Source organism: Aspergillus undulatus (assembly GCF_047715775.1).
Source record: "Aspergillus undulatus strain CBS 261.88 unplaced genomic scaffold BDV17scaffold_5, whole genome shotgun sequence".
NCBI classification, from domain to species: domain Eukaryota; kingdom Fungi; phylum Ascomycota; class Eurotiomycetes; order Eurotiales; family Aspergillaceae; genus Aspergillus; species Aspergillus undulatus.
In genome coordinates, this window is record NW_027396609.1 from 161220 (window position 1) to 187699 (window position 26480).

At 52.0% G+C, this 26480-nt stretch overlaps 7 protein-coding genes across 7 annotated transcripts; 5 read left to right on the forward strand and 2 right to left on the reverse strand.

The window, feature by feature from the left end:
- Positions 1-7: 7 nt before the first annotated feature.
- BDV17DRAFT_168868 (WD repeat NOL10/ENP2 family protein) lies at positions 8-2411 on the forward strand. Its single transcript, XM_073754785.1, has 2 exons — positions 8-239; positions 299-2411. Exons 1-2 carry the CDS (start codon positions 23-25, stop codon positions 2248-2250), a joined length of 2169 nt encoding a protein of 722 aa, XP_073619472.1. The 5' UTR covers positions 8-22; the 3' UTR covers positions 2251-2411.
- Positions 2412-3056: 645 nt separating this feature from the next.
- Positions 3057-6494, reverse strand: BDV17DRAFT_168909 (putative autophagy protein Atg13). The gene is made up of 3 exons (XM_073754787.1): positions 6072-6494; positions 5911-6009; positions 3057-5854 (listed from the first exon to the last, which is right to left on the reverse strand). The coding sequence occupies exons 1-3, from the start codon at positions 6288-6290 to the stop codon at positions 3299-3301; spliced, it is 2874 nt and encodes a 957-aa protein (XP_073619473.1). The 5' UTR covers positions 6291-6494; the 3' UTR covers positions 3057-3298.
- A 2011-nt stretch (positions 6495-8505) lies between these two features.
- Positions 8506-13988, forward strand: BDV17DRAFT_279434 (BTB domain and ankyrin repeat protein; the record flags this gene model as incomplete). Its single annotated transcript, XM_073759715.1, has 5 exons — positions 8506-8513; positions 9017-10881; positions 10915-12078; positions 12131-12248; positions 12302-13988. 5 exons carry the CDS (start codon positions 8506-8508, stop codon positions 13986-13988), a joined length of 4842 nt encoding a protein of 1613 aa, XP_073619474.1.
- A 436-nt stretch (positions 13989-14424) lies between these two features.
- On the reverse strand, positions 14425-18315 carry BDV17DRAFT_168878 (putative ubiquitin C-terminal hydrolase). The gene is made up of 3 exons (XM_073754786.1): positions 17874-18315; positions 17612-17812; positions 14425-17538 (listed from the first exon to the last, which is right to left on the reverse strand). The coding sequence occupies exons 1-3, from the start codon at positions 18057-18059 to the stop codon at positions 14662-14664; spliced, it is 3264 nt and encodes a 1087-aa protein (XP_073619475.1). The 5' UTR covers positions 18060-18315; the 3' UTR covers positions 14425-14661.
- A 175-nt stretch (positions 18316-18490) lies between these two features.
- vps27 (ESCRT-0 subunit protein VPS27) lies at positions 18491-21201 on the forward strand. The gene is made up of 4 exons (XM_073756638.1): positions 18491-18900; positions 18958-19239; positions 19300-20068; positions 20117-21201. The coding sequence occupies exons 1-4, from the start codon at positions 18700-18702 to the stop codon at positions 21007-21009; spliced, it is 2145 nt and encodes a 714-aa protein (XP_073619476.1). The 5' UTR covers positions 18491-18699; the 3' UTR covers positions 21010-21201.
- Positions 21183-24217, forward strand: BDV17DRAFT_253273 (uncharacterized protein). Its single transcript, XM_073756639.1, has one exon. It carries the CDS (start codon positions 21688-21690, stop codon positions 23665-23667), a length of 1980 nt encoding a protein of 659 aa, XP_073619477.1. The 5' UTR covers positions 21183-21687; the 3' UTR covers positions 23668-24217.
- Positions 24218-24444: 227 nt separating this feature from the next.
- On the forward strand, positions 24445-26276 carry BDV17DRAFT_253277 (cytochrome b5-like heme/steroid binding domain-containing protein). The gene is made up of 4 exons (XM_073756640.1): positions 24445-24791; positions 24977-25127; positions 25197-25323; positions 25394-26276. The coding sequence occupies exons 2-4, from the start codon at positions 25009-25011 to the stop codon at positions 25562-25564; spliced, it is 417 nt and encodes a 138-aa protein (XP_073619478.1). The 5' UTR covers positions 24445-24791; positions 24977-25008; the 3' UTR covers positions 25565-26276.
- The last annotated feature ends 204 nt before the right edge of the window (positions 26277-26480 follow it).

Sequence of the window (26480 nt, forward strand, 5' to 3'; positions counted from 1 at the left end):
GAGGGGCTTTATTTTCGGCACGATGAAGCTCTCAAATCAGTCGGAAGTTCCAGTGTATACGATCTCTGGTTCAAATACAGCCCGCCCTCTACCAGAATGGCTTGCGAGACGCCGAAAGCGCAGTCTGAAGGATGACCCAGAGTATGCGAACAGAATCGAATTGCTTCAGGACTTCGAGTTTGAAGAGGCAAGTCATTGCATTCGAGTCAGCGAAGATGGCGAATGGGTCATGAGTACAGGTGAGTTGGTCTTTCTCCAGTCGAAGAATGTCATGGCTAAATCTTATTTTCTTTGGAAGGAACCTACAAACCTCAAATTCACACGCACCACCTTCCTCAGCTTTCGCTCTCATGGGCTCGCCACACAGACGCACTGAACACGACGTTCCAGCTTCTTTCCTCTGACTACTCTAAGTCTATACACCTTCAGTCTGATCGCTCGCTCGAGTTTCATACGCCTGGAGGCTGCCATTACAAGACAAGACTCCCGCGATATGGGCGCGATCTAATTTATGACAAAGTTTCCACTGAGGCCCTTGTGCCAGCTGTTGGAGTGAACGGCGATGGTATGGGTGAAGTCTTTCGTCTTAATCTAGAACTGGGCCGTTACATGCGAAGTTTCGAGGTTGACGTCGGAGGCGACGACTTCACCTCAGCCGGCGGAGGAGCGTTGCAGGGTGGCATAAATACTGGTGCAGTCAACACAGGCGCTATCGCCGAAGAAAGTCACGGCCTCCTCGCTTTTGGCACCACACTGGGGACGGTCGAGCTTTGGGATCCTCGAGCAAAAGGCCGAGCCGGGGTACTGTTACCCCCAACGCAAGTCGGGCCCGACGACCCAAGGAATGAGATAACAGCGCTCGAATTCCACCGCGCAGGGTTAACCCTTGCTACTGGTTCCTCCAACGGACTGATCCACCTCTATGATCTCCGCTCGCCGGTTCCTTTGCTCAAGAAAGATCAAGGATATGGCTTCCCCATTCACACTCTGAAGTTCCTACTCCCATCATCGACTACACGCGAGCAGACTATGGAACCCAAAATCCTATCTTCAGATAAGAAGATCATTAAGATTTGGGACCCTCGTGACGGAACTCCTTGGACCTCCGTCGAGCCCGCGGTTGATATCAACTCCGTTGCCTGGTGCAAAGATAGCGGAATGATTCTAACGGCTAATGAAGGACGACAACAACACTCTTTCTTCATACCCCAGCTTGGCCCGGCTCCAAAATGGTGTTCATTCTTGGACAACTTGGTTGAGGAGATGGCTGAGGACCCCAATGATCCCAGCGCATTCAACGCTGGCCAGGCTGGCTCCGTCTACGACAACTACAAGTTCTTGACCCTACATCAGCTGAAGACCTTGAGCCTAGATCACTTGGTCGGCAGAACAAATCTCCTACGACCATACATGCACGGTTACTTTGTTGCTCAGCGCTTATACGAGGAAGCCAGATTAATCACGAACCCATACATCTGGGAAGAGGAACGCGCGAAGAGAATCAAAGAGAAGATTGACAAGGAACGTGAAAGCAGAATCCGCGGCAAGAAGAAGGCAGCTGTCAAGGTCAACAAGAAACTCGCCGAGCGACTCATGGAGATGGAAGAGAAGAACGAGCGCCGCAAAGCCAAGCGTGTCCTGGAACAAGGCGGCGACGAGCCCATGGAGGATGCCCCTGCTACTGCCACTGAATCCGCAGGTTCCAACGTCCTCGGCGACAGCCGTTTCGCCAAGCTCTTCGAAGACGAAGACTTCGCCATCGACGAGACCTCCCGAGAATTCTCGCTCCGCAACGCCGGCAGCGCCCCCCAATCAGCCCCAACTGCCAGAAAAGAGCGCGGCCTCACGGCCGTCGAACAAGAAGCCATCGACGAGGTTCCAGACTCTTCAGACTCGGACGAGTCTTCTTCCGAAAGCGAGCCCGAACGCCGCAAACCATCCACCAAAAAACTCGACAACAAATCCAAACCCTCCACCAACCGCCGCCAGCCTCAAATGCAAGTCTCATCCTCCACTGCCACAACTTCCACCCGCGACCGCTCCTTCGGCTCCCGAGCCCAGAACATGCGCGCAAAGGAGAAGCCCGCCAAGCGCGTCACAGTGGTTGGCGAGCAGGAATTCACTTTTAATCCTCGGGGCAAGGGGTCCTCGAAACAGAAGGGAGAGGCCTTCAAACCAACCGCCGCATCCTCGGACTACAAGGCGAAGGAGCGCCGGAGCGCATCTGGAAATACATTCCGGAGATTGTGAAGGAGAAGGTGATTCTGAGGATGGAAGAAAACCTACGCTTCTTTTCTTGGTGTCGGTTTTCGTTCATCTTGTGGGAGTTCTTGGCTCCGGTATTTATGCGTCAGTGACAGGGCTCGCCAACCGCTCCCTCGGACAATCCGAGTCAAGCCACAATCCTCCCCCCTTCGAGGCCGGTGGACTGGGTACTCAGTCTTCGGATAGCGGTCATGAGTTCCTAGACCCCGGGCACACCTGGCTGATTGCTGATCGCACGCCGCTTCATTACTCGATTTTCGGGCTTATAGATGGCGGGGTAGACTGACCTCAGCTAACCCTCATGATATGATCAGTCTGCCGAGTACCATAGCATGTACGATAAATCTGTTTTTTCTTGTATTTTTTGTACCTTTAGCGTTCTGCGATGGAGATACCGATAGACGATTACAAAATGCAAAGGTTCCTACTGGGCATTATGAAAAGATTCCGGAAGCTCGTACACATAAACTAATGATCGTAGCAAGCCTATAGCCCCGATTCCAACATACCCACCTGCAGCGTCATGGCCACAACCCCTGGAAATAAGCATTGAGACATAGTATGATAACTTGCCAAATTCCAACAAAGATCTAAACCAGGAACGAGGGAAGAAAATTGACCCTTACAGTATTGCATTATGCAAGCCCAACATGTACAGACAACACAACCTGCCACAATTAGGCCATAGACCACCAGAATCTAATAAGGAAATGTTTTGAAAGAGCAGAGATCAGAAATCAACATATAAGATACAGACTGAAATCAAACCATCAATGGTTCATCGTATCATTCTCTAATTGCCTTTGCCAATCGCTAGCAGAACCAGTCTATGAGAAAACCCCACCCTGCATAAAGGTGGCCCAAACAGAAAATCAAAACACCAAAGCATCAGAACATCAGGTGTATATGAGCCAACAGCCAAGGCATAAAATAAGTAGCCAAAATCCGTATTGGAAAGATGCGGAAGAGTTAGTCAAAGGATTGTGGGTCATATAATGGCAAGAAGCATGCGTGAGAGATGACGTAGATTCAGTCAAGGCCAGATATGGAAGCCAGAGTGCCCGCCTCGCCTTCCACTTCCTCGTCTGCTGCCGGTATTTCCACTCGAATCAGGTCCGTGATTGCCTTGTCGGCCTTCCTCGAGGCTCCGTCGTGATGCCCCAAAATCACTCATGGCGAACAACAAAGGCTCGTCTTCTTCGACCTGGATGGTCTGCGGAACATTGTGGCGACCAGCACTAAATCGCCGTCCAGCTTCTCGGCGTTCCTCCGTGGCGCTGTTGTTTCCGCTTGCATGGGCATCACGCTCAGACTCCCCAGCGAGATACGGGGGGATGAGTCCACCACGTGCGACGCTACCCAAGCCAGAACTGAGAGAAAAGCCCCGGCCTCGAGAGTGGCTGAAACGTCGTTGGTGACTAGATGGTGATAATCCAGCCGTCGGACCCAGTGTCGACGCGCCTCGGTGGGCGCCTGGATCCCGTGATAAGGGACTTCGATCACTTCCAGCCGCGCGTGACCCAGCGTCTGAAGCTGCTATTGCAGTGCCAGCGGCCTCGTACTCGTGCTGTCGTTGCGTCGTCCTGAGAGTAGCATGAGATGGCTCCTCAGCCCCGAGACTCACGCTACGCATGGTAAATATCTCATCATCATCCATGGCAGTACTGCTTCGGCGATTGGCAGCTGAGCTAGACCGGCGGAACGTGGAGGGGTAAAGGGATGCGGGCGATGTGGGGATCGGGATAGCAGAAACTGTCGATGGGACTCGTTCAGTCGTAGTATCGTCACTAGTATCCTCGTCTGGTGGAGAGCCGTTGTCGCCACGTGACTGAGATCGATTAGCAGTCCTGGTGTTGTTGGCTATACTATTGGAGCTCAAGCGAGAAGGTATAGCTGGGGTATGAGGAGTGTGAGGAGATATGGCTTTCCCTCCAGGCGACGAGGCGGTAGAGATGGAAGTACCCGCAATCATTCCTGGAACACCAGAAAGTTGTTTACTGGAGGCGTTAGACGAGCGATGCATGAGTAACGAAGATGACATTGAGTCAGAAAGCGCCGCGTTGGAATCTCGCATACCCCGGAAGCGGCTCAGGGCGGCAGACGTAGCCGTCGTCCTGCGGGTAAGGTTGTCCATATTTGTTTGATTTGAAGGGTTCAGCAGGTCCTTTCTAAGATCGAGCTCTTTGAGGAACTCGGATATATTCTCGTCATCCGCAAACGAATCGCCACTGGTGCCGGTAATTTCAGCAAGTAATCCAGAGCCCGGCTGAGCGCCGGATGATGTTGCGCTGGCTCTACCACTAGAATTGTCGTCTTCAACCCTGTTGATGCCGCCTGAAGAAGGCCTACCTCGACGATGACTGAAAGCACTACTATATCTCGACATAGGCGCGGGACGCGGAGACGCCGAGTTTGGTGATGGAGCAGCATTATCGGGGGTCGATGAGAGAGGCCTGCGTGTGGAAGCAGCCAAAGATGGCGGTGGCATATTCCTAGAATCAGACAAAGAAGCGCGACCAGGCCCAGTTGTCCGAGGTGAAGCTCCAAGTGGGGACTCAACCAGGGCCGGCGACGCAGATAATGGCGGCGCCTTGAATGGCTGAAAAGATACGGACGGTCGTCTGGCAACATTGGGGTTTGCTTCGTTTGCGAGAGTAGCAGCGCGGCCCGCTGGGTTAGGTCTAGTGGCGGTGACAGAGCTTCGACGGGAAGAAGTTGGGGGAGAAGGGGTCGAAGCGGCTGATTCTCTTGCAGCCCGGAGTGCCGAGAGTGGGCTCGCTCCAGTAGTAGGACCTACGTGGTGAAAGCTCGACAAGCTGCCATACGCCCGACTTGGGTCTGGATCTTCCACCGTCCTTCTTGTGAGTGGTGCTGATCCGACTTCAGGACTCGTAACTTTTGTGTCCAGGCCGCGCGATGGTAACGATGGTTGGAATATCTCGTCATCAGCTCCCATAAACCTAGAGCTCAGGAGAGCCTCTGAATCATCAACACGGAAATCGCAGCTTGTCCTATACGTAACCTGAACAGAGAACGGGCCGGCAGGGGATTCCGTGATACCAAAGCTATATGTATCAACCACCTTTGTATCGCCTTCGTAAAGGGGGATAGTCAAGTGATCTGGCTTGGTAGATGTTGAGCCAGTTAAAATCCGATACTTGATCCGCAGTGCAGGGTTCGCTCGAAAGCGTCCATTCCGCTTAATAAATTTCCAAGCCGGGAGGAATTTCGAGTAAGTAAAGAGAGATCGGAAAAGAATGATGCTCTTCTTGTAAACCGTCGGCAGGATAGCACCAAGGTCGGCAGGCAATTTGCCCGGCATATCGCCCAACTCTACTCTCCATCGCTCCAGTACCACCTCGTCCACACCTGAAGCTTTGGCTGACTGTGAGCTTTGAATGGATTCCCTCACATCCCAGCGTTTCCCGTTTTCATCTAATGCAACGAGTGTCTGGTTATTCGTGAGCCCTTTTGTATCCAAATATGTCTCGATGATCATCGGCGGCGGTCGGTTGTCAGTGGCATCGCATGTTCGCCAAGTCGTAAGCTGATCATGAAGCGCATTTGTTTCTGGTAGTTCGACATTAAACTAAACGGCATCAGTGAGCTGCAGTACACAAAGAAAGCTATAGGTGAGGGACCTACCCAGCGATTCACTCGAGGTGTATTTGTATTTTTGAGGTAAGCCGGGGGGAGGTCGACACGGGCATGCAATATTATCAAGGCAGCCTTAGTATGGTAGTTCTAGCATGAAGTTAGGTCAGTTTCACTGTACACTCATTTGATGATGTAGGATTAGGGCGTACCGTTATGATCTGGTTGACTTTGCCAATAGCCTCCGGCCCGGGTTGGGATCTTTGTGCTGAATCTGTGGCATCATCATCTGCTTCAATCCCCAGTCCTCTGTTTGAATGCGACCTGAGGTCGAAAGCTGGTGAATCGGAGCGACGATCATACTCTTGGGAGCGAGGCCGGGCCGAAGAGCCAGGCGCCGCCGGGGCCGGCGACCTCGGATGTTGATGCATAGCTCTCACGAAAGGGATAAGGGTTTTCAGGATATTCTGAGACAATTTTTAGGCGTAGTTTCCAGGTGTTTCGTGGGGGGGGCGTATCTCGATCAGGAAGGAAATGGGGGGGCGACGGAGCCGCTGCGGATGGCCATGCTCACGAACAGGAAAGAGGGACTAGACGGTGGAAACGCAGCGAGCCTTGCGAATAGGTAATTCAAAAATGAGTCAAGCAAGCAAAAAGTACAAGGTAAATGGTATCTGAGCTCTAAATACCAGGCAGCGATGTCATTGTTTGATGTGCTCAGGCAACAGGGTGTTGATGAGTGCGGTCTAGACAACCCTTGGAGCTTCTCCGCATTGACAGGCGGCTCCAGTTATTGGGACGGGTTCCTCAGGGCCGGAGCGATCAGCAATTCAGGGAGTCATGATCAACACGGCGGTGACAGGAATATTGCTGGAGATGAAGACGAGAAAAGGAGGAGAAGAAAAGCCTGGGGTTTGGAGAGAGAAAGAGAGAGGTGTGGAAGATAAGTCAAGAGGAGAGAGGAAGAGAGAAGGTGAGTTAAGTCCAGGCCTGCACCTGCAGTCGGGAGAGTCTGTGACGCACGCTGGTGACTCGATCGCCCTGGTCAAGTGCCTCCGCCAGCCTCTCCTCAGCGCCTACGTCCAAAGTCCGCCTGGACAGCAACTCCAATATCTTCAAAGCGGGCAAGGATCAGTAGACTCGGACCCTTTGGTCTATGCTCGCCTTTTCCAACAAATAAGGCGGCATTCGTGATCAGGCTGGTTGGTGGTGAGATAATGCAGACGGGGTGCGGAAGGCGGTGAGGCTTCTGCTGTCAGGTGCAGCTCTTGCGTTATCTCTGATTCTCTGATCTTTCTCGGACTCCCCTTCCATTGCTTCCACTCTTCCAGGCAAACGACGCTCGAATTCGATACCTGGTTCTCCTCAGAGGCCTGGCTGCGAATCCCGCCCCAGGATGGCAATGCGCATCAGCTGTGGCTCCCAGGCACAGACCATTATCTACTCAAGTGGCTGAGATCCTGAGACTGGTCGCCTCATCTGCAGCGGCCTGCGGCGCGCCGCTCCAGGTGGAGTTCAAGGCGGATTCGCGCTTCAGGCACTCCCTAGGAAGACTCCCATAGGACCTTGGTGACGATTTCTTTCTTTGTTATCGACAAACTCGAGCGCTATTTGGCCATCGCTACGGAGTCGAAAGTCCAGGGCAACATGTACTATTGTCCTCGTTTATTGTGTAACCTGCGCCAGAGCTTTTACAGAGTGCCCATCGCGGCGTTGATCCAAAGTACCCTTTACCAAACCCTAAATGTACTTCGTGGTAGTCGCTGTACCGACCCTCAGACCGCGAGGGGGTTTGACAGCATCATTTGCGCTCGTTACTAGGCATTTTTCGAGCAGCTTTGCTTTGTTATTGTTTGTGCGATGTTATAGTTTGCGTTTCAGTTTCGGCTGCCCCCTAACATATATATCTAACTTCAGGGCCATGCTCTAAGCGAGGTTAAGGAGATCAGATAGAAAATCTAATTACCAAGGCGATATAACGAAGATAATCGATACGAGACGAGCCGTGTTAACCGTGAAGCAGGATCCTCCAAGCCTCCCCATGCTTTTTGTCATACCAGACGAATGAAGCTTATCGAATAGCCTGTTGTCATGAAATCCTGAGATAGCTCCCGACCCCGATCTCTGCCGAATCATCCTCTACCGACCTAGCTCCCATGAGATGAGAGTCCTAAGTTCGGAATGTACAAAGCATCGACATCGTGTCCCTAGACCTATTGTACTTCGTGGATGTCGAACAGCAAAACAGACTGTGGTCCCTGCTTACAACTCACCAAGCGGGGTCCCGTTCAACCACCATGCAGAGTATGGCTTTAGTATCGGTTACAAATATTAGAACTTGAATGTCTCCTGAAGCCACGGCGAGTAGTTACTGGATTGTTCGTCAGCTGCTTTAAGGAGAGAGTGTGTGTTGACCATGATAGTTTGCGACTGGCGACATCCGATGCTTCCGTACAAGCATAGAGTACGGAGGAACGGAGACGTAAATTCAGGGCACGGCCGCCAGAGCCCCGGAGATATAATAAAATTAGTCGAGCACGGGCATCAGGATGGGATCGCAATTGCATCACAGACAAGCAGCAGATGCGCAGAGCATGGAGTGCATGAGGGGGAGGAACGGGCGACCTGGGCCTCTCGTCGGGGAACATGGAGGGGCGCGCAACTCCCGATTGGTCACCGCGGCGAGGTTCCTATCCATGGCTCGTTCTGGCGCACTCGAGAGCTCTTCTTTCCTGATAATCAAGTACTTGTCCTATCCTTTGTCAAACTCCGTTTCTCTACTCCTCCTCTGCAGTCGCACGCCGCTTTCGAGCCTCCAGATCGCCCGCCGGCACCGTTCGAACCTCGGAGATAACTGTTCTGTCCGTCATCCGTTCTAGTCATCGCCACCACACATTCGCGTCTCCCACCACGTTTTTCCTATCCCTCGAAACCGCGCGCCCTGATCAACCTCTATCCCGAATCGAACAGACCGCTGACGAACGAGCATCGCGCACACGTCGAAGCCTATCGACGACCTCCTTCCTTTTCCCTGTCAGAGCACTCTTATCGCGCTCGGAAATCTCACCTGTGCGTCCACCTCCGTGGTGAAGCTGACGCTCCGGTTCCGGGCTGAAAAGAGTCTTTGACACGATATAATCACTGGGCACATGAGTAGCAAGCTTTGGGATTTTTTTGTACGCGATGACGTTGAAAGCTTTCAGTGGTATCTGGCCAGTGCCAGCTATACCTCTGGCGGCCAGCGGGCTCCGTCTGGAGGGGCGCCTTCTTATTTTAACGCAGGAAACCCCGGCTCGATGATTTCGTCTTCCCTAGGTGCTTCGCCAAAGGCTAAGAAGTTGACCGGCACCTCGCCGGCTACCTCATCTTCAGACCGACTTGGCCCGCGGTCGACCAAGAACATATCGCGGGATGAGCTTAACGCTCGAGACCACCATGGGAGAACCCTCCTACATCATGTCGCATCTTCACCGAAACCTACGGCCGTCGATTTCGCTCTCGCTCTGCTTGAAATACCGTACCTTGACATATACGCGCAGGACTGGGAAAGCGGATGGACAGCGCTACATCGGGCTCTATATGCGGGCAATGCCACAATTGCGCGGGCTCTAATGGCCCGCGATGCTCGCGATGCAACCGATCTGAGCAAACCAGGATCTCCAGGCCAGCCCAGCGGTGGCCTCATCAAGATCAAAGACCGAGAAGGCTACAGCCCCTTTGACGTTTATGCAGCCACGATCGTTTCTCGCGATACTAAGCGCGTATCATCCGCTGCCAGCTCCTTGGTTCCTTCGCCTGCGGATGCTGGATTGGATGATGCTTCCTCCATCAGTTCGTCGGATGATGAAGATACCGCCGAGTCTACAGAGAAGCCACGGGCGAACTTATTCGGTGACGAAGTATACACATTTGGCAGTAACAAAAATCTGAATCTTGGCGTGGGAGACCAAGACGACCGCCAGTACCCTGAAAGAGTGACGCTCACACGCCCAGAACACCTATTGCAGCGGTTCTTCCGGGAATATCAAGAACGGCACGAGGACACCAAAACTACGTCAGCTCACGATTCCACTCTCGACCAGGACCTGCCAGCCTTCATTAAAGCGAAACCACTCAAAGTCCAGACGTTTGCCATGTCCAAACTACATACGGCCATCCTGACACAAGATCCCGAATCGAACCTGTTCATGTGTGGCTTTGGTCCTGGTGGTCGCTTAGGTACCGGAGACGAGGCCACGCGATTTAGCTTTGTCTGCATCGAGGGTGGCGGACTGACGAGCAGAAAAGTTGTGTCTATTGCGCTGGGCCAGGACCATACCCTCGCGATTACTGAGAACGGAGACATTTTCAGTTGGGGCAGCAACAAGTTTGGTCAATTAGGTTATGGCCTCCCACGGACGAGCAACAAAGATGACGTGCCGATTCAGCCATCCCCCCGGCAGATATTTAACCCTTTCAAAAAAGAAGTTATCCTTGGAGCGGCTGCCTCATCTATCCATTCGGTTGTCTATAGCAATTCTGGTTTGTACACATTTGGTAAGAACGAAGGCCAATTGGGTCTTATGGACTCAGACGCTCGGTCTCTCGAGGTGCAAACAACACCCCGGCGGGTGGGCGCCTCACTTCTCAGCACCCCGACACAAAGCGTGTCGGCTACCGATCAGGCTACTGCTGTCTTGCTCCAGAACCATGAAGTTTGGGTGTTTTCTCATTACGGCTATTCTAAGCTCTCATTCAACTTGGAGTCAAATTCCAGTTTTATAAGAGACAGCTTTATGTCCACCCGTTACGAGACTTCGACTAATCGCATTGTGAAAATTCGGTCCGGCGGCAATACTCTTTGTGCTTTGTCAAGTTCAGGTGAAGTTTTCACAGCTCAGGTCAATAAATTAGAGTATTTGCCAAGCTTGACCTCAACGACCAATCCCTCCAAAATCCGCAATTCTCTATCCCCGCCTGTACGCGTTTGGTCTGTGAAGAGGGCGCATATGGCTGTCAAAGACGTCGACGTCGGTCAAGATGGTTCGATCATTATCTGCACAGCTTCGGGCTCAGCATGGAGGAAAGAGAGACGACGGAAGACAAAGGACGGATCCTCAAGAGAGTACAAATTTGCTCGCGTTCCTGGTCTCTCCCGGGTTGTGGGTGTCTGTAGCAACGCTTTTGGAGCATTTGCCGTGGCCCAGCGCGAATGCGATGTGACCAAAGAACAGATCAATGTTAGCCCAACTAGCCTTTGGAGAGACATTTGGCCGCTATCGCCGTTCAACTCAATTCGTGCAGCCAAAGGACCAACAAGCTCTAGTGTCGACCGAGACGCGCCTCGTGACCTGGAGCCGGTCGCCGCGATCAAGCAAATGCTTGTCGAGTCGCCAAATCTGGATCTGTACTTTCGACGAACGTTGAGCAAACCACCTGCTGGGACAGCCTGGCTCATGACAGCTGTCTCTGAAATACGGATTCCTGTTCATGAATTCATCCTGGCAGGCCGTAGCTCAGTTCTCAGAAAGGCGCTACACGATTATCGGCGCAAACACAACGCCTCCGTACCGGAGCTTCTGACTATCGAGCAAGACCGGAATGGACACTGCCAAATACTCTTCCAAGGAATCGATGAATTGACTCTGTTGAATCTTGCCTTCTACCTTTACACAGACAGTGTTATGGATGTTGGGCAGCACGCTCGATCTTCGTCTCAAAACGCTTACCGCTACCGCCAGATCCGGACGGAAGTGATGCGTATTGCCGCGCACTTGAACTTTCCAGCCTTGGAGCGAGCCGCTGTGCTTATGGTCAGGCCTTCTATGACCATGAAGAATGATTTTGCTACGGCATTTTGCGACCCATATTTCTTTGAGAGTGGTGATGTCGTAATCGAACTGAACGGCGACCAAGTGACTGCTCATAGTCAAGTCCTTTGTCAAAGGTGTCCATTCTTCAATGCCTTATTCTACGGTCGCTCAGGTGGCAGGTGGCTTTCGTCTCGACGGAAAAATCTTGGGGACACCGTTCATGTTGACCTCAGACATATTGATCGTCCGGTTTTTGAGTTTGTTCTTCGATATATGTATGCGGATACAGACGATGGACTCTTTGATGAGGTTCGGACGAAAGATACTCAAGATTTCGTTGATCTGATCATTGATGTTGCTTTTGTGGCTAACGAATTGATGATTGACCGATTGGCTCAGATTTGTCAAAAGGCTTTGGGGAGGTTTGGTAGGTCGAGTAATATAGCTCTCCAACCAGAACGAGTACTGATATGTGGCAGTGACCTCGCGCAATGTGTGTCATCTTCTCAACTCAATTGCTCCTTGTTTTGTGTCAGAGTTCAAAGATGCTGCGTTGGAGTATATCTGCTTGAACCTGGAAGATTTGATCTCAAACAGGTGAGTGCGCCAAGCATGAGACTGCCGGTAAATGAGTTTTAACACTTTCATAGATTCTTGGGAGATCTTGACGAACATTTGCTGCGCGAACTTGACTATGTTTGTCATGATAACCAGATGACAGCCTTCCCCATATCCAGAGGCCGCAACTCCATTGAGTATATCTACGAGAAGTACCCGGAACTCGTTTCGTCGATAGAGGCCAATAAACGACGACTGGTAGACTCAATGAGGCTCAAATCTCGTGTCAGCAAAATTGACTTGCATGAAAAGCCCCGAGCATCGACCGAAAAACCCGCAGCTTCGCCTTCACAAACGAAACAAAAGGCTGCCATGAACAAAGATCATAACGCAACACCTTGTGATAGCCCACTCCTCAAATCAAAGCATTCGACCGGTGACCTGATGTTCCAGATGGACGATGAGCCTCTGGACTTGGGGAAAGGGAAGGCACCGGACCGCGGCACTAAAACAGCTGATGGGCCTGACGATACACCAGTGATCGATTCCAGTCTACAAGATGCAACCTCTCTTGTAGAAAGAAGCTATTTGGATGACCGAGTGGTCTCTCCAAAAGATGCAAGTCTTGCCAAATCTCCGTCCGGGCTCCAGGCTACAGCGCCTCAGGGTAAGAATGGATCGATCACTCCTTCGTCCTCGCAGGTGCCCTGGGGCTCGACGGCGGTGGTTTCAGGCGCTAAGAAGAACCTAAAGGACATAATGAGCGAAGCATCAGAAGCTCGAGTCTCAAACATCAGCTTAGGAATATCTGCGCGACGAGAGAACAGCAGCTCGTTTGCTCCTAAGCTATCTCAGAAGGAACGGAAAAAGATGCAGCAGCAACAGGCGCTAGAGATGGCCCACGCTGAGCTAAAAGCAAAGGAGGCCGTGCAAAGTCCTTGGAAAATTCCTACACCAAGTCCAGCTCCAGCTGTACCGCCATCGAACAGAAACGGACAAGAAATTCCATCTCCCACACCGTCAAAGTCCACCCAAAGATCTGGGATGACACTTCGCCAGACCGTGGCAGGCGCCCCATCGCCCAAAATCGGGAGCTCCTCAAAGCCCACGCTAACGCCAGTGACGAACCGCAGTGTTTCGGCCACCACTACCAACCCTTTTCCACGACCATCCGACGCAGCAACATCCTCTGCATCCCCTAACGATGTCCCCTCAGTTCAATCCATCCGCCACATCCCCCGACCAGAACCCTACCAAACAGCTTTCCATTCCGACTCTCCCGGTTCGATGTCTCTAGCCACCATTTTAATGCAACAGCAGACAGAAAAAGACGAGATCCGCGAAGCTGCAACAGCCAAGCACAATCTCCAAGATATCCAAGCCGAGCAAGCCTTCCAAGAATGGTGGGACAAAGAGTCTCGCCGAGTACAGGGTCTTCCAGAACCTAGCGAGGAACAGCCAGGTGACGAAAGAGGTGGCCGCGGGGGACGAGGTGACCGTGGCAACACTGAGAAGGGCGGCCAGCGCAAGCGCCGTAGAAAACCACCCCAACAGCAGGTCTCTTCGAGCGGTGGCACTGCCCAACCTCAGCAGCCCCCGCGGAATGGTCCCGAGCAGCCGCATACCGCCACAACTACCAGGAATGGCAAATCGCACCCTCACCCCAATCTAAAACAGCCGTCAAAGAAATCTCGCGTGGATGCTGCGACATCTGAAAGCTCTTCACGTCGCGGTAGAGGTGGCTTCCGTTTGAGTCGTAACGAGGGGGAAAGGGCCTAAGCAAAAGTCAAATACTCCATTCACTTACTACGAACCTATCGACATCATTACCCAAGTATCGCCCATACTTTATATATTCACCGTGAGGCGGCACGATGGATGTTCTCCCTCTCGATGGAACGATAGACTTCACGTACATAATTGTAATATCGGAGGGCGCACATCTTGTATTTCTATATATGCCATCTAGCTTCAACATAGGGTAACCTTGTTTTCTTGCGTTTTCTATAATATACCGGAAAGAAGATCAAGAATAAAACAAACAATGGTACAATAATCGCTACATAACGCTAATAATCCAACTGCCTACTTACTATATATCAGACACAGCCCCGGGCATACAAGAGAAGTCTATACATATCAAGTCCGGAACCATCTTGCGAGATCAGTCAAGTCCATGCCAAATGCCATATCGTATCGTATCATGATCAACATGCATGCTATTCGAAGGAGAAATAGAAAAGAATATTCAACAACAAGCTGAAACTTGAAGATTGAAGTAGAGTTGCAGAAACAAAAGCGTCGACGTCGTGGAATTCACACGTAAACGTAAGCGCATGGATGTGCTTTCTCAAGTCAACTCGGGAAGGCACACAGATATGTATATATAGGTAGAGAGAGAGAGAAAAATGGGGGAAAGGGGAAAAGGAAAAGCGGAAAAGACGCTGCTATGCTATTTCGCTGGAACGCGCTCATAGAATACAATATACGCCTGCTCGTTCTGTAGCCGGTCTTTGAACGACAAATCGCGCGGGACAAAGTCCGTTGCGCGGCCGTCGTCAAATCTGCGCCAGCATTGCCGGGATGCATCGCGGACAAGAGAGATGTAGTGGCCGCTGCCCATGGACGAGCCTAGATGGCGAAGAACCCCATACGCGTCATATGTGAAAGGTGGCTCTGTGGCGAGGGTTGTATCTTGGCTGGGAACATCTGACGAGGGGGACGCAGGCCTAGACTGCGAGAAAACATAATCGTCCATGCGGAGGCCGTAAAGGGGGAAATCGACGGGGGTATGGATTTTGCGGGCGCTCTGGGTTTTGGAAGCGGAGAAGCGCTTGAAATGGACGACTAGGATTTGGGGGGCGCGAGTGATGATGATTTGTTTGGTTGCAACGCGCTCGCATTTGCAGTATGGGCATTTCCAGACCTCGTCGCCGCTTAGCATTTCTTCCTGACAGTAGCTGCGGAGGCATTGGTAGATATCGCCCTTTCCGGACGGCGGGATTTCCACACTGATGCTGTAGAAGGCTTCGTATGTAGTTGATGTTCGCTGGCACGTAGTACACCGCAGACGGCTCGCGTGCTGCCCGGCGAAGAGCGATGAGATGAATGACTCTTCTCGATGGCAGTAACGGTCCCATTCTATTCTGGAAACCTTTGCCACGGGCATTCTTTCCCGCTGCATCTCCTCTTCGAATGTCAACGGCCTGAGTGGGGTCCGCTGCCAATTCACGTTGAGGTCCTCGTGGAGACAATCAACAACAAAGTCAAAAAACTCCTTGGCATCCTGCTGCCTATCTATACCCCATTCCTGATTTAGGCGCCCGCAGAAATTCCGGAATGATGTCGGCATGATTACCTGCACATCATTCTTCCACAAGGATCTGATGAGATTGGCGAATAGCCCAGGCATGACACCCTGAGATCCTTTCCAATTCTTCTGAACATAGTATCTGAATCGGTCATCGATAAAGAACTTGCTCATCAGCACTGTTGCACTGAGGCACTGTATGGTCGAGTTGAGGTAACAGGTGACACCAAAGTTCGCTAACCCGGTGCGAGGTAGCTTGAGACGATTAAGTAATGAATTCGAGGTATACAGCGCGGTTTTGGTAGCTGAATTTTGCCTCTGCAAGGGTGCTTGAATCTGCCGACCATCCGACACGCCGCTATAGCTCGGTCGAGGAACAGCAGGTGGAGGCCGCGATGGAGCGACGGGCACAGGCGCCGCATAATTAGGGCTCGCGGACGGTTCTTGTTGGGCCGCTACCATTGATTGCTGAATAGCGTTGGGTTCCGGAAAACGACGCAGAAAATCCTCATATGAACGAACAAAAGGCGAGACAGGGGTTCCAGCCTGTTGTTGCTCTTCTTCTGGTTCTTCCGTGAGTGATTCATCTCCAAGGTAAGTGCTTGCGTCAATCTCCTCTGTCTTTGACTTCTCCAACCATTCTGTGAGTTCTTCAGCGTTCAATTGCGAAAGCTTGCGGAGTCTTCGCTTTCGAATTTCGAGACTAGAGTTGGCGCTAGCCATTGTCGGGACCCTCCCAAGAGGACGTCCTGGCCTTGCAACGGGCCGCCTCTGTATGGAGGCTAATATAGCAGCCGTAGACGATGTGGCAAGCGACTGTTGCCCCAAGAGATCAACCCAGGCGTCAAGTCCACCCAGTAAGAGCGTTGGCGGCCGTCCATCCTTCAAAGGCTTGTAAGCATTGAATTCGTATAGCGTGTCATATAGCGCCCTGAGATGGGGTGCTGTAGTTCCAACGGGAGGACCAGCAAGGTAACTGTTTGAATCGGTGTTTTGGTCATAATAGACAACCATATCAAACTCATTGCGCTTCTCAAATAAAGATTGTTCATGCTCAGGAGACACCACTAAGCGCTCCTCAAGTTCTTCTGCAGAGACGTTCTCCTTTAGAGCCACGGGCTCTATACATATGATCGATTTGGCATATACATGGCCGCTGTCGAATTCATCTCGAGCTCGCACGTCGATGAGTAGGATGTTGTATCGTCGGAGATGATCCAGCAACTCCTGTGCACTGATAGTAGATCTATGTGGTAGATCAGCTGTACTACTTGTAGGGCCTTTAACCGGATGAACGCCGTTAGGCGTGCGAGACCTATATGGATTATCATCGAAGCCATTAGGACTCCGACTGCCACGAGGAGAGTTGGTGAGATGTGAATATCGCGGATTTATTGGACGAAAGCTCTCTGTTGAGGTCTTGGGCGGATTTGACGGGGTCTGTGAAGGTACGGTATATATCGGGCTATATGCGGGATCTGGTGCGCGCGGAAGAGACGTGCTGAGGGGAATTTTCGGAGGTAAAGAGGGCCCGCCCTGAGCTGCCCCCATGGTGCGAGGCCCTAGAGGTCGCCTAGGAGGGGAACTTAATGTCGACCCATGTGTAGGCCCATGAGAGACATAGGATGATGGCCGAGGAAATTGGTTTTCAAGATGCCCCCGGTCATTATCACCCCAGTTAGCGGAAACCGGACTGGCGTTGCTGATAATAGGCGATGTTGTCTTCAACCTAGCAAGTCGCTGAGCAAGTGCATCTGGAGGCGCCGTGTACCTATTTGGTTGCTCTTGCGAATTGAACGCTTGGAACTGCGATGGGCTGGGCATCCGCGTTGATGAGTCTGCTGACTCACTCTGGCGACCCCGTTGGCTTGTAATATACGTCCCTGCAGGAAGAATTTGTGATGCCGGTCGCCGAGCGCTGGGCGAAAACTGGCCTGTCGGCTGGCTCAAACTTGTGAGGTTATTCTGCACGATTTGCTGTTTGATAGTGTCCACAGTCCCTTGTTTGGTTCGTACGGCCTAGAGGTAATTAATTAGCGCTCATGCTCAAAGCATTTGCATGCCAAATGTTTTTGTAATGGATGTGACTTGCCATCATCAGGTCCGAGAATCGCTTGTGCCAACCAGGAATGTGGCTGGTTGCGGTCCGATAATCGGGGTGATGTGGAATGAGATTTATAGTGATTTCTGAAGCGCGAACATATTGTACGTATGCTTTATCGAGTTGGTCGCTATCCACGAACCCTCTGAACTTCGTAATGGCGTCTTGGGCCGTAGTCAACAAATCAGTGAGCTGTTCAAGCCAAGTTAGCCGATACGTGTCAGCATTAGTTCTCAAGTCGCAGACCACACACCGATGTTGATCCGTCCACATTCAGGGCTGCTGCTTCATCCTGTAGGTCCTTTATATTGGGAAAATGCGGCGTAAAGCCATTGTGATATCCCCCGCCCGAGACCATGCCACCTAGGCTATGCCGGCTGCGAGTATCCCCCGGCGCGAAAGTTGGCGGAGAAGGAAGCGCCGCAGCATCTGGGACCATTGTATAAAGCTATGAATGAGGATTCATCGAAGCCGGGGGACGATCAGACCAAGCGGAGGAAAGGCCGATGGCGGAAGATGGTGGCGGCGACAAAGCAGGCAACCGTAAAAAGGAACTCGACAAAGAGTGGATGGGGGAGGTGGCGAAGGGTCCGGCTAAAAGAGCGTTAGGCGTACAATCGAAAAGAGAGACAGCAAGCCAGATGAGTGAAGCAGAAAGCAGGAGAGCAGGTCAATCAGTGCATGCCCGATGCCGCCTCTGCGGGACAATTCTGGGGTAATTTATGTCCGGATTTATGTAATTTTACCTAGGTAATGTCAACATAGTTCACCGCCCTCTGGTAGTCTGGCAAATCAAGGCGGTGTGGCTGGCCTATGACGCCACACAGCACGCTCAGGGGCTGAGTCAGCCGCAGTCAGGCATCCAGGCCAATGGGGCGCATCGCCGGCGTTACAGCCTGGGAGCTCGAAGTCAACCTTGAAGCTCTCTGGCCTGTTTACGCCTTATTCTTCCCCTGATCTGATGACTCCTTAATCGCTTCCTCGCTTTATTTGCTGCTGTTTGATCTACCGTGATTACTTGATTGATTTGACAACTGTTTTAATTCCCGTCGTCGTCCCTAACTCTCCCCGCATTCATCATGGCGGGTTGGTTCTCTTCAGCCTCCCCGCTCGATGAGCAAGTTGAGCGCGCTACCGCGTCGTCTCTTGAAGATATCGCTCTGAATCTTGAGATATCTGATCTCATTCGATCAAAGGGCGTACAACCGAAAGATGCCATGCGATCCCTAAAGCGACGTCTCGAGAACAAGAACCCTAACATCCAACTAGCGACTCTGAAGGTTAGTGCTGTTTAGATGATCCTTGGATCCATTATTCTAACGGAACTGGATTTCTAGCTTACAGATACATGCGTCAAGAATGGCGGAACTCACTTCCTGGCGGAGATTGCGTCAAGAGAGTTTATGGACAACCTTGTGTCCCTCCTCAAAACGGAGGGCGTCCCGCTGAACTCCAATGTGAAAGATATAATGCTAGAGCTGATACAGGACTGGGCTATGGCAGCTCAAGGGCGCATGGATCTAAGTTACTTGGGAGAAACATACCGAAAGTTGCAGACTGAAGGCTTCCATTTTCCACCAAAGACTGCAATTAGTGGAAGTATGCTTGAGAGCAGTGCGGTAGGCTAACACGTTTCCGAACCTCATTTGAACCCAGCCTAACTTCAAGATCTTCAATAGCCTCCGGAATGGATCGACTCCGACGTTTGCATGCGCTGCCGTACGCCGTTTAGTTTTATGAATCGCAAACATCACTGCAGGAATTGCGGAAACGTCTTTGATGCGCAATGTTCTAGCAAGACCCTTCCGCTACCTCATCTTGGGATCCTACAACCTGTCCGTGTCGATGACGGCTGCTACGCTAAGCTGACATCGAAACCGTATACTCAAGGCTGCTTGGCGGATCGATCCGCGTTCAAGAACAACTCGATTACAAAATCTAGCGTGATGGAACCCCGTGCAGCAAGGGCAGAGTCTGGTTTTGACGAGGATCTGCGCCGAGCATTGCAAATGAGCTTAGAGGAGGCTGAGAACAGAGCTTCGAGCGGCTATGTCCCACAGCCCAAGCCCGTTCAAGCGCCCTCAAACACAGCTCCTCAACCTAGTACCGACGAAGAGGAGGACGCGGATCTAAAGGCCGCCATAGAAGCGTCTCTTCGTGATATGGAACAACACAAACAGAATCATGCGGCAGCATTGAAGAACACTGGTGTAGTCGAGTCATCCTCCCGCGAGTCTCCTGCGGCAGCCGCCTTACCCAAAAACCCTTATGAACTCAGTCCCGTCGAGGTAGAGAACATTCACCTCTTCTCGTCACTTGTCGACCGATTGCAACACCAGCCACCGGGTACAATTCTTCGTGAGCCCCTAATCCAGGAGCTATACGAGAGCATTGGAGCCCTTCGGCCAAAGTTGGCGCGCAGCTACGGCGAAACAATGAGCAAGCATGGTAAGTTCTGGAGTCGCTATGAAGCACCAGTTTGACTAACCCACCTAGACACGCTACTGGATCTTCACGCTAAGCTATCTACTGTGGTTCGGTATTATGACCGTATGCTGGAAGAGAGACTATCCAGTGCTTACCCCCAACATAATTTGGGGTACGGTCCCGTCCCAGGGGGCACTCAGTATCCGAGCATATACCCTTCGATGTCCGCGAACACGACCGAAACGAAACCAGGTGCTGAAAACTTCTATTACGGAAATTCGGGCGTTGAACAGCCAGGTCCTTCCCACACACCTTACTCGCAGCCGCAGTTTGAACGAGAGACTCCTGTGATGACTCCTCAAACGCACCCGCTACCCCAGCCACAGCAGCCTTCCCCGAGTCCACACTGGAACCAGAATAATCAACCTATCGCACCACCTCAGTCAAACCCTAGCCACGCATATACCAACAGCGCAGCTTATTCTAGCCCGGGAGCACCATCACAATTCTATACCTCCCAAACCTATCAGGAGCCAGAAAGACAATTTCAACAACCAAGCCAACCGGAGGCTGAATCGCCTTATCAGCCCTCCCCTGTAACGACGAGGCGGGATTCGTATTATCAGTCCCCAGTACACCCGCCAAAACCTGCGGAGCAACTTCCGTCCGTCGATCATGGACAGCCCCCAGGTTATGCGCAGCCAACAGAGACACGGCCACCGCAATCTGTGCCCCCTCAACCCACAGAGTCTCCTGCCCAATCCTACTATCTTCTCCAACAACAGCAGCAGCAGCCGCAGCATTCTACACAAGGAGGCTACCCTGGAAATCCACAGGCGAATATTAGCTATCAAGCGCCTTACGGAGGCGACGTTTCTCCTATCAGCGCACCCCCTCCTATGCAGTACCAGCAACCAGCGCCGTCTCGGCCCGTTGTTGAGGAGAGTTTGATTGAGCTGTAGCTTTAGTTTTCTGATATTTCAGCTTGTGTTGGTGATTTGTCTGTTTCCATGTTACATTATGATACCAGACTAATTGGCTTTTTTCCTGGTTGCGAGATTGGATGTATAATTGTTTCTGAGGGACAATGAAAATCATCTCAGAATTGATCTGGGGTAAATCTGGAGCGTAGAGGCGAGAGTCTAGACTCTGCTAGTAGAGCCTGTTGCGGCGACAAAAGCTGGATGGGAACGGCGGGAACAGTCTAACGCGTAATCAAGTCCTCGCCTCTTCACTCAAGACTTCACTCTTTCCTTCACCGGCATCATCTCTCCTCTCAGTTTCATCTTCTCCTTCATCCTCGCTTCGACGGCGACGGAATCTTTTGAAGGAAGCTATCTCTTGCCTCTCTTCTCCGCCTCGACTTTCCCTCCCGAGGTCACTCTCCAACCCCTGTTCACCTCCGTCATATTTCACCAATTGCCTCTCCCCGCGCCTGTCAAGCAACAAGCTCGACGCCATCGCTCTTCTATCTATAATTGCTTTTCTTTCTGTCCATTCTCGGTCGGCTCGGCCTGGTTGTGTTACTGTCTACTGATTGTGGTGAAGTGATTGTTGCAGGAGGCGACCTCCAATCACCGATACTGATTTGCTGTCGGTAGCTGCTTGCCGCCTAAATCGGACCTTTTGCTGCTGCCGCCATGCCGACGCCATCAAACATCTCGTCCCCCGTTAAGCGCCCGGGCTTGGGCCGCCGTGCTGTCTCATCTCACGCCGTTGTCACACGCCCGCCGTCTTCCTCGGACAAGGCGGAACTCTCACACTCCCACATTTCGCACACCCAGACCCAGACCCATATCCAGAAAGCTCCTGGGCATCGACCCCATCGGGCGCATCTTGTCGGCGGAGGTCATCGCAGTCACGGTCGAAATCCATCGGCTGGAAAGAATCTGAGTAAACTACAACGGCACCTGTCCTCTCAACACTTCGGTCCGGAGTCGCGGCTGCATCAGCATCAACGCAAGAAGTCCGCTCCGGTGACACCGGTTGCGAGTCCGCCCCGTTCCCACGTTCGATGGGATGGAGCGGTGGAGGATCTGTCACCCCGTGCTACTGGATTCATAAAGAAGAACTACTCGAGCCCTGCCTTGCGACGAAGTAACTCGAGCGTTTTACCAAAGAAAGCTCTAGTAACCGACCGCCCACACACTAGCTCAGGAAAGAAGAAGACAGTCGGATTCGAACTGGCGGATTCCACGGACGAAGGCGAGTGGGAGGATACAACACAGTCTCCTGAGAGCACCAGGCGGAGTTCCGTCGCGCAGTCTAGAGACGGCGAAGAGACACCAGCGTTGCTGGTCGATCCCCTTACATTCGTGAAGCGGTCTTACCCCCAGTTCCCTCGCGCGACTAGCCTTCCGGAACCTGCGAGCAGTGGCTTCCACGACAACGACGACGATCAGTCAACAGGTGAAGACGACGACGAGCACGTTAAGCAGACAAGGGAGGAACCATCGGATACAGAGGAACAAACGGAAAACTCTGCGCAGCCGTCTGACAAGGGCGATATTTCAAAGCGTCTCCTTAGTCCTTCAGTTTCCGCGAAAGCACCGCCCGCAATGTCATCAATATCCGCCACAGCGACGCCGGCACCGGTGGATACGATATCAAGAAATACATCTTTAACAAACTTGGCATCCGGTCAGGATGGTTTGCGGCGGCCGATGTCTTCGGCTCACCTTGCGCAAGCGAGCACCCCAACACAGTCACACGGGGGTTCTTCATCTATAGAGGGAGGCGTATCGAGGTTTATCAACAATAGAATCGCAACATCCCGCACTGACTCAGATCCCAACACTCCATCGTCGTTTCTCCCACATTACCACCCGCAAACCCCGCCCTCCCCTAAGAGCTCAAAGAAGACGCGTGGCTCACCTACTTCCCGGCAGCCTGGGACGGAGCCTCCTTCCCGTACTCAGCAAAAGCTCTGGTTACAACGCACGGCAGCATTGAATACTTCGCCTCCCGACTCCCGTGGCGCGTCTTCGAGCGCGTCACCGTCCGCGATGGATCCGGTATATATGAGCGGCGCGGCCCGGGTTGGTGCAGGACCGTATGATACCGGGCGGGCGCTTGTCAATGGATCATCCAGGAACGGAGGGGCAATGCACCAGAGCGAAGCAAAGCAGCACCGCAAGGCATACGAGAAAGCAGCCATGGAACTCACGGTTGTGCGAAGATTCCAGTCTCCCACCAGCGATAGCTTCTCCCGTTTGAACGCGATTTTTAGAGCCGCAAAGGCCGATGCACTCAGCCAAGAACCCCGGATTGGTCTCGGTCCACCTGTCAAGTCAGCGCCCTCTTTGGTCCTCTTACAGCGGGATGGAAGACAACAAAACCGCACCGAAAGCGGCAACACCGGAAGCCCCGATTCAAGACAACTGATGGGGAGGAAGAATGCCGATTCGCAGAGCGCGGTTTCTCAAGCTTATGTTCAGGACCCCGAAGATCTACCGCACCCATCCCATCGGCTACTGTCTACTTCCGCCGACGACGCCGCCCATGGTTCGCATGCACAAGGTGCGGAGGACGAGCATGCGAAAGATCCATTCTTGCCCAGCGAATCTGACATGTTGATCCGTCGCATGTGGGAGAGCCGCGAAGTTGCCAGCTCCGGCTGATGTATATTGGTATTCCATTACTTTATCTTTCTTCTATTTTTGCGCTTGTTCTTTAGCAGAGATGGCGTCAAGGTATTTCTTTCTGGCAAACGGCATTATTACTACATGTTTTGAGTATTTTCACTTCAGTATGATATCCCAGCTAGTGATACTTCCATGGCTTCTGCAATACAAGTCTAAGATCACAGAATGTAGATACTCTGTACACTGTACTCTGTAGCTAGAAGGCAAGAAGTTTAGCAGGGGTGCTCGGGGTGTCAATCCCGAAGGCACTACCCGACGCCAGCGGACCCCGAGGTTACGGTTATCACTAGATGGGCGTCGGAACTAGAGCGGAATCCGCTACTCTAAGAGACCTGGCAGGCTGGAACGCAGTCTGGAGTCTCTGGGCATCCCCGTTATCAATGGTGTGTTGGATCTATGCAGTTCACCATAGGCCTCTGTTGGAGACTGAGTTGGAGTAGAGATAGAGTGCGGGGACATTCCGTCGACATCTAGCGGCTCGCCCAGAAGGGAAAAGAATCGCGATAGAGAGTGTACAGTACTAAGCTTTTTCCCTTATGGAGGAAAAGTTTCCTGCAATATGGTAGTGTTTTACTTGACTATATCTGTTCATACGATTTTATCCAGACACCGTCTACTCGTACACTATTGTAGCACAGTACAACAGACTCTCATACTACGTGTTTCGCACTGCAGTTTGGTGTGACTAAGACGAAAATAGGAGCATTCCGATTCGTCCATCCCGTATCAGGCCACTTTGACCTCTCTGAGGAGGTATCGAGGGGCGGAGGAGAGAGACGTTGAACAAGTAATTGTGATTGTAGTATATAGGAAGAGTGATAAGTAGGACTTGTATACCGACTCTGTCTCCCCGCCAGCGACCCGGGAGCCATCCACGGCACTGGTCTGGTTGTATGGGCGAGCGTTAAGGCCCAGAAGGGCGGAGGAGCGGTCGAATCAGGAACCAAATCAACTCTGCGGATCTCCGACTTTCCATCTTCCAGTCCCTTTTTCCTCTCCGCTTCCTCTTTTTCTGTATCTCTTCTCTTGTCTCGTTGCTTCGCTTGTCGCAACTTGTCCCCTCCTCTACCTGTCTTCACTACCACCGTTTGTCCAGCCCAGTGAGTTGCAGTCCAGATCTCCCTTACAGCCCAGCCCTGTCAGCCCCGTTCGCACTCCGAACCGAAAAGTAGAGGACAAACAATTCCTCCACTGGCTGGTCGGCTTGACCTGACTTGAATTAACTTGACGGCACTTCCGTTTCCCTTTTTACAGTGTAACTGACCGAATCGCTGTCCTTGTCTAGCTCTCTTATCACCTACGTATTCTACCGCCATCATGTCTGCCGACAAGGAGTTCACCTTCAAGGAGGTCGCCGAGCACAACACCAAGAAGGACCTGTACCTCGTTGTCCACGACAAGGTCTACGACTGCACTTCTTTTGTCGATGAGCACCCGTGCGTCTCTCCCAACCGAACTGAGCAGCGCTCCGATTTCTTTCTGGACACTCACTGACAAGTCTACAGTGGTGGTGAGGAAGTCCTCCTCGATGTAGGCGGTCAAGACGGCACAGAGGCCTTCGAGGACGTCGGACACAGTGACGAGGCCCGTGAGATCCTAGAGGGTCTCCTTGTCGGTAACATCAAGCGCATGGTACGAATCCCTCCTTCCTCACCTACCGCGCGAAACTCAGTGCATTCGCTAACTATATTCCCATGAACAGCCCGGCGACCCCGCCCCCAAAGCCCACGCCCCGTCATCCAGCGACTCGTCCTCCTCCGGCGCCAGCACAGGCCTCGGCGTCGGCCTCTACGCCGTCCTGCTTATCGGTGGTGCTGCCGCTTACTTTGCTTACCAGTACCTCCAGGCTAATACCGGTGCTGAGACGCAGTAAATCGAGGGCATGAGGTGGTGTTGGACTTGGGAGAGAGAGATACGAAGAAAGGGGGAAGTTTTATGCATAAAGAAATGCTACGAAGACTTTTTTGAGACCAAACCCAGACCCAGAGTTTTCTTATTATATGCTTTTGCGCATTTTCTTATTTTTGAGATACATTTAATGTGACTTTTGACACTATTTTTTCGATTGATCTTTTGGATGATTGATTGATTTGACTCATTCGTTATTGTTAGCCTGAGCACCGAATGCAGGCGTGTGAAGATGATACATTTCAACCCGTCATCACTGGCAATGTTACAGAGTGTCCGGTTCTGTTCCTTAGATCGTTGCCTTTTATTTTATTTTTTTTATTTTTTTTTTTTGTTACACATACCGCGAGAGCAGACTCGGTTTCAGACTCTCAGGGAGAACGAGAAAGACTGAAGAGCCGGGATGAAATAATGAAATGAAAATGCCGAGAGCCCTTCAACATGTGACTCTACCTAGGTACTTGCAACAGCTCCCCGATTCCGGAAGACATTTCAATGCGACAGTGACAACCGCTGAGCATTGTATGGTGCATTTTACGATCTGGATCGTCTGACTATCAGAAAATCCAGCCAGACGGGTAATCGATCGGAACCGAATACGTAGTTAATAGTAAGCAAGCACATGCCCCGACGGGACCTCCTCAGCACTGCCTAGCCTAGAACTTTCTCTACGTGCGTATGGAGTCTGTGGTCAATTGTCGTGATTTACATATGTTGGGAGTATGAGTAGGTATGTTGGCATGTGGGGGTGGATTTGTTGTGCGGAGATCGTCTCAACTTAGGCTACCTACCGGGTCCAATGTGAAGTCCGAGGCACCTGCAGAGTCGTGATAGAGTCGTGATACTACTGGGGGACGATGCAGGTCGAGCCTTGCGACTCA

Coding starts and splice junctions, on each gene's coding strand:
- BDV17DRAFT_168868 (XM_073754785.1), top strand. CDS start 23: ATGAAGCTCTCAAATCAGTCGGAAGTTCCAGTGTATACGATCTCTGGT. Junction 240..298: donor CGAATGGGTCATGAGTACAG/GTGAGTTGGTCT, acceptor TTTCTTTGGAAG/GAACCTACAAACCTCAAATT.
- BDV17DRAFT_168909 (XM_073754787.1), bottom strand. CDS start 6,290: ATGCATCAACATCCGAGGTCGCCGGCCCCGGCGGCGCCTGGCTCTTCG. Junction 6,010..6,071: donor AAGTCAACCAGATCATAACG/GTACGCCCTAAT, acceptor ACTTCATGCTAG/AACTACCATACTAAGGCTGC. Junction 5,855..5,910: donor CACCTCGAGTGAATCGCTGG/GTAGGTCCCTCA, acceptor GATGCCGTTTAG/TTTAATGTCGAACTACCAGA.
- BDV17DRAFT_168878 (XM_073754786.1), bottom strand. CDS start 18,059: ATGGTCCCAGATGCTGCGGCGCTTCCTTCTCCGCCAACTTTCGCGCCG. Junction 17,813..17,873: donor ATGTGGACGGATCAACATCG/GTGTGTGGTCTG, acceptor TGGCTTGAACAG/CTCACTGATTTGTTGACTAC. Junction 17,539..17,611: donor GATTCTCGGACCTGATGATG/GCAAGTCACATC, acceptor AATTACCTCTAG/GCCGTACGAACCAAACAAGG.
- vps27 (XM_073756638.1), top strand. CDS start 18,700: ATGGCGGGTTGGTTCTCTTCAGCCTCCCCGCTCGATGAGCAAGTTGAG. Junction 18,901..18,957: donor TCCAACTAGCGACTCTGAAG/GTTAGTGCTGTT, acceptor CTGGATTTCTAG/CTTACAGATACATGCGTCAA. Junction 19,240..19,299: donor GTATGCTTGAGAGCAGTGCG/GTAGGCTAACAC, acceptor GATCTTCAATAG/CCTCCGGAATGGATCGACTC.
- BDV17DRAFT_253273 (XM_073756639.1), top strand. CDS start 21,688: ATGCCGACGCCATCAAACATCTCGTCCCCCGTTAAGCGCCCGGGCTTG.
- BDV17DRAFT_253277 (XM_073756640.1), top strand. CDS start 25,009: ATGTCTGCCGACAAGGAGTTCACCTTCAAGGAGGTCGCCGAGCACAAC. Junction 25,128..25,196: donor TCTTTTGTCGATGAGCACCC/GTGCGTCTCTCC, acceptor ACAAGTCTACAG/TGGTGGTGAGGAAGTCCTCC. Junction 25,324..25,393: donor TCGGTAACATCAAGCGCATG/GTACGAATCCCT, acceptor TCCCATGAACAG/CCCGGCGACCCCGCCCCCAA.